At 27.9% G+C, this 6,403-nt stretch overlaps 1 protein-coding gene across 1 annotated transcript; it reads right to left on the minus strand.

The window, feature by feature from the left end:
• Window positions 1–357: 357 nt before the first annotated feature.
• On the minus strand, window positions 358–2,656 carry LOC119678993. Its single transcript, XM_038091129.1, has 4 exons — window positions 2,190–2,656; window positions 1,212–1,377; window positions 627–1,155; window positions 358–570 (listed from the first exon to the last, which is right to left on the minus strand). The coding sequence occupies exons 1-4, from the start codon at window positions 2,567–2,569 to the stop codon at window positions 383–385; spliced, it is 1,263 nt and encodes a 420-aa protein (XP_037947057.1). The 5' UTR covers window positions 2,570–2,656; the 3' UTR covers window positions 358–382.
• Window positions 2,657–6,403: the final 3,747 nt, after the last annotated feature.

A 6,403-nucleotide genomic window follows, 5' to 3' on the forward strand; every position in this document is an offset into this window, starting at 1 on the left:
AGCTGAACTGTAAAATTGTTAATGCAATATAATAATTTTTAATAAATTCATTCAAAAAATCGAAAAATTAAGATCTAAGTTATTATATATGTTATCTATGTCATTTATAGATCAGTCAAAAAATTTCTTCAAAGCATCATCAATTTCGTAAAATTGGGTTTTGACTTACAATTCACTTTTAAACTAAAATTATTGCCATCGCATACAATATAACCCAGTTCTAACGATGATGTGCTGAATGACGATTTTAAAGAATACATTTTCCAATTTCTTTTTAGAAAAATATTTTTATAAGGTCTTAAAATATATTATAGGAACACATGATTTATACAACAATAAAATTATTTATCTCTAGTAAATCATTAATTGCACTTTATTTAATTTACATCAAATCCTCAAAATATCCATTGTGTAAGTATTTTGGTAATAATTGATGTAGTTCATCCAAGAACTCTTTATTCATATACAAAGATTTGCGAGACTCCCTCGATCGCATAATTTTTTCTATGTCTATATCTTTACTAAGGAATTCGTAACGCATCGCTAAAAAGCTGGACAGCAAAAATAGTTCTGAAATAAAATTAAGTCATTACAAAAATTGATATGTTTGAAAAAGAACAAAATACCGTAATGTTTGTGTTTTAAAAACATTGCTCTAATTTCTCTTAATGTAGGCACCTCCCCGTCAAAATCAGTTTTATTTAATATTGACTTGAAATGACTATGGTACAGATAGAGAAGTTCATCAAAATGGTGTAAGCGTTGCTCTCTAGAGCACATCATAAATAAAGAATAATACAAATCATTTACTATTGGTCCAAGATAAGAAATCTGAAAATCTAGAAAGAGTATGTCCTCAAGTTTTTTGTTAATGGGGTTATTCCTGAACATTAAGTTTTTAAAATGAAAGTCTCCATGACAAAGTCCATATATTCCGTTACTCTGTGGATTTTCTCGAAACTCATTAAATGATTGACCACATTTTTGAAAGACATCTTTTTGAAAAACTTGAAAATATGGCTTATATTTGCGCAGAGTTGGCACTTCATTCAGTACTTCTATGAAAATTTTTATACCATCTGTCAAGAAACTGTTTTCAGCGATTGAAGGATCATTCATAAAACCGTATTGTAGGCTATCAAAGATTTGTGGTTCCTAAAAAAAAATGTGTTTATGAAGTCTATTATTTTAATACCATATTAAGTACAAACCTTTTTATTTAAATAGTAACTAATTGCATGGAAAACTGCCAATTTCCGCATGACTTCTTTTATTTCGTCCATTTTGAGGTCGCGATCTCTTTGTACGGTGTATCCAAGTGGCACCAGATCTTCCAAAACAATGCATTTTCTAGGTTGTAGACTATAATACAAACAGCTAAAAAAAAAGTTCTACATTAGAAACCAGTATATGACCTGTATGTGTGAGTGGAAAAAATCGATTTGGTGTTTTTAGTAGACCTTAATCGAGTTCCTTCAGAAATTCAGAAAAACAGAAATGTAAATACATTTCATGTTATTGATTTTATAATTGATGAAATGTAGTAATGGAATGTTAACCAGTGTTTGAAAGAAAATGTACATACATTATACGGATTCCGGAATTTATTTTACCAATATAGATTAGCTAATAAAATAATTTAAAAATTGTTCTTATACAACTGTCTTGATGTTTATAAAAAACCTTTATCTAATATTAGTCAATCCCCAATTCACAATTTTCCGAAACATGCAAATCGGTAGTTTTGTTTTATTCTCTATGTTAGTGTGAATTATTTTCCTGATCATAAAATATACGTTAGTTTTATAGTTCAAAAAAGAATTCACAACTGGTTATTTAATATTAGACAGCAGATTATTATCAAAGTAAAGTTTATTTAAGTTATAAACAAAAATAAAACCAATTAAACCAAATCGGATATTAAGTTTAGATGAACAATTTGCATTAAGATATTATGACACATCACTGGTTTGTTGTCATTACATATAGTTTTCAAAATTCAATTAATCAAAAATAAATTAGAATTTTTGTTTTTGCAATTTACTACTGTTCGACACCTCTCTATGTAATACAATTTCTATTAAGTAAAACAGTCACTGTCGTCATAACCGACGTTAGAACCAAATTTAATATATGTACTTTTCTTAAAAACTCACAAAATTGATCGGAAATATTTTAGTTAAACTTACTTAGGTCCAATTTTTGTATCATCTCCAATAGAACGTAGAACACTCTCCAATTTTGGTAAGATTTCTGTGTACATTTTTATTTCAGTTTCAAAGATATGTGAATTCTCCAGCATTTCCTTTTTAAGCCCCTGAGCTTCAGGCATTGTTTTGATAATTACTGATTTTGAATATCGTGAATGTCTAAGCTTATAATCCACATGAGCTCTGAACATGACACTGGCAAAATGGTCGCCTTTTACAGTGCCTGGAGTAAGTTTAAAATTGGTTACCTTCACGTCTTTATTTTTTTCATAACTCTGTATTACTTCTTTTAGAAAATCGTTATTTAACCATTTCGGCGCAACGAGTTCATCGTCGTTAAAATTTTCTGTTGCTGGCATTATGAGGACTAAACTTTTGTGTTTAAACGACAATCTCAAGGACACCGCGAAATTAATATATATAATAATAAGTTACTGCTTGACCGAGTAACGCTGAAATACTAGTAAATTCTAAGTAAATGTTTGATATTTTATATTCCTTTCTTATCTGAATAAGTTGGAATTTACCAAAGATAATCGATTGATAGTGCGATTTTTTTAACTAGTACTCGTAATTGAGCACTGGCACAAGCTAATATCACAAAACTATCTGAAAAAGTTATTAAACTTGTTGTTTTAAAATGACAAGTAAAATTATTTGATTTAAAAATTCGTCACACTTCTCATTCATAAGCGCGCAATTGATATAATGAATATTTAGTTAATATAACATATACTTTTACAATATCAGATATATATACTTGTTGATAAGCAAACAGCTGACGATAATTGAAATTAAAAAAAATAAAAATAAAAAAAAAATATTATCACTCCATAGCAAAATATGCTCAGTTGTGCTCAAATCAATATATTTGATAAAATCCTTAAATGTTCTATTCAGATATATATAGTAAAAATTTTATTTTTGATATGAATACTTTATCTGATTTTTATTGAAACACCTTTTAAGCAAATAAAGTTGTTAAGTTTGGTTTTGCGATAGCCATCTACATAGAATTTTAAATCTATATTGGGGTTTTATTTATTAATATATTAATACATAGTCGTATTTATATATCATTGTAACATATATGTATATCATTTAATTAATAAAAATACTGATAAGAGCTGCTGAATAAGATGAATCTAAAGTATCAGTTTGTGAGAAAACTATATCTACATCTCTGCCGATTGACCTCATTCTTACCACGATTATTTCCTTCCATATTAGATTTAGTTATCTAAATTAAATTATTAAAGATAAGATAAAAGTTATCTTAATAAATAAATATAATAAAAAATAAAAGTATTTAGTAAAAGAAATATATATTCCTTTATCGCCAATTTATATGAGAGCTTTTTAGAATATAAAATGAAAAAACTTATGGTTTAGTTTATATATTTAGTTTATATGGGATGTATTAGTCCAAATTTTGTAACAAGTTATTAACACTTTTCGAAATTATTCCACACTTACGTTCAGAGGCAGTACATAAATTCGTGTTACAAATAGCACAAGTTTTAATATGTTTTATATATATAACACTCTGACAATTACATATTTATTTAGAAACTCTAGAATGCAAAGTATTTAGTGATATGATTATAAATTTCAGACTGTAGATATAATGTATTTTATTATCATATTTAATAAATTGCAGAAACGACTTTTCTCAAAGTTAATAATTTTAGAAGACAGAACTACTTTCTCTTCGATTATGGAGATTATTAAGTAAGAGCATTACGTGTTAGATGTATATTTCATGGTATATACAAGAATCTAGTTTATTATTTTTTAAAGACTAAGTTTATAACAGATATCTTATAATAGACAAGGACCACCGGTGTTAATTTAATTATTCTAACTTGTGTTAGTCACAATGCTTCCCGTTTTGAACGACATATGTTATATGTTAGTACAATGTAACCGAAGTTTTTGGTGGGATTCGACTGTCCACCAAAACTTGTAGCAGCTTTTAATGAAGTAGCTTTTAGTCTTAAAGCAGATGAAGCTGCCATTTGTTTACTAATAATATCCATTGGTAGTAACTGAAGCATCAAGTCTAGTGCAATGGATGGTGTGGTGCATAGCGCCCCGCTAATACAGAGTTCAGCTCTACGCTGAATCCTGTTAAGTACCGAACAGTACGAAGATTTATCAAGAGCTGTCCACCATACCGTAATACCATACAGCAATATGGGCCTAATAACAGCTATATATAGCCATTGTGTGATGCGAGGTTGAAGACCACACTTCATCAAATAAATAACTGCAAGTTTTTTCTTTACACTAGAAACAAGCAATATAATATAGTAAGCAATTCATAGTACTAATCAGTTTAGTACTAGATTCATACCAGAGTTTCCGTTGTAATTTTAGCTTTTATTTCCAATCATTCTTGATTTCAATAGTAAAACAAATATCAACAGCAAAACAAAATGCAATTGAGTCGTAATTTCTAAAAAATCAAGTTGATCATGAACTTGGACAGTTCACCGTAGTACAGTAATGTGCAGTACAAACTAACCTATTGTGAATAGTTTTGTGCAATGAATGATATTTTTATACAAAATGAAACAAAACTGATATTTATCATATGTATATGGGTCATTCTTTTACAAACCGGACGGATTTTGGCAAAAAAATGACCTCATCACCTCCGATTTGGCTGAAATTTTTTTTATGAGCTCCTTTCATAAAATAAGAAGTAAGAACACGTATCTCGGGAAAAAATTTTGTAATTTTTTTCCTAGGAGATATGGACCCATGGGGTTTTGAGAATTGGCATTGTAGACACAATTTCAAATGGCTATATCTCAAGTTCTATAAAAGGTAGAAACTTGAAATTTATTGCGTTTTAAAGATAATTGGTTGAGCTTTTAAGAAATTGTTTAAACAATTAAGATTGTTTATATTTAAGTACTAATATTAACCGTTAAATTTCAAAAAAAAAGATATCTCAAAAGGGTACACAACATTTTTCATTTTTTATATTTTATTTAGATTCAGTTTTAAATTTTACTAAGAAATAAAAATTTTCATGATAGCATCGATTTTTATAAATTTTTTAAATTTTTTTTTTCTCATAAAACACATCAAACACATGCGTGCTATATTTACATTGAATGAATTTTCAAAAAATATACTACAAATATTCTTATATAATATTCTTGATTTCAATTAGTAATAAAATTGTACATAAAACTCAAAAATTTCAGGACGATATTGTCGTTGGAACTACTTTTAAAAAATTTATTTATCCTTCACATCACTCCAAACACATACACACGATTTTTCAGTAAAAAAAAACAGAGGAATACGTCACACAAATTTTTCATTTTTACTTTTAATTCCGATTAAACAATAAATTCTTCTTCGAAAATAAATATTTCCAGTGTGATATTGCTTCCAGAAGTAATTTAAAAAAATTAATTTATCAGGTGTCCTTCATGTTACTCATACGCACCATAATACCCTTGAATCAATTTTCCAAGAAAAGTGACACAATATTCACATTTCAAATTAGTTCCGCATCATCTCTATTTTTAAATTATAAATTTTAACATAATTAAACCGTTTTATGAACTTTTTCTTATATTGATCAGTTTAAAAATTAATTAGTTCCACACTAGCTGAACTACCTGTATAACTGCAGCACATAATTACACAGTTGAAAAAATTCTTTAAGCAGGTACGAATTGTTATAGGAAATAAACTGTAAACAATTCTATATGGAGATAAACTGTAAAGAACTATAAACAAAATATTTTTTTTAAGTTTTTGTATTGATTTTATTAATAATCATTTCATTATTGATACATAATCTGTAATGTCTGCAGAAGAAAATATTTTTGCCATTAATATCGTTTTCGAATTAGGAATAAAGCAGTGATATTTTAATGTGCCTTTAACTGATGTAGCTGCTTCGAAACGGTGTTTAATCTTATTTTCTTCAGCTTCATAGTCTTTTGATGTTGAGAAATGGCACCGGGACAACATAAAGAATTCCTTTTTCTGAAGCAAGTTTTTTAGCTACAGTAATCATATGCTTTGTAGCGTTTGGAAAGTGAGTTGTGATTCTTCGAAAAGACCAATTATGTACCACACTCAATATTTTTATTTTCATCGTCCTATCTGCTGTGCCATTGAATTTTTCCTGTAGATTTTTTAAAATTGATGCAAGGTCATCTTCT

The sequence above is a fragment of the Teleopsis dalmanni genome, chromosome 2, assembly GCF_002237135.1.
Source record: "Teleopsis dalmanni isolate 2A chromosome 2, ASM223713v2, whole genome shotgun sequence".
NCBI lineage: Eukaryota > Metazoa > Arthropoda > Insecta > Diptera > Diopsidae > Teleopsis > Teleopsis dalmanni.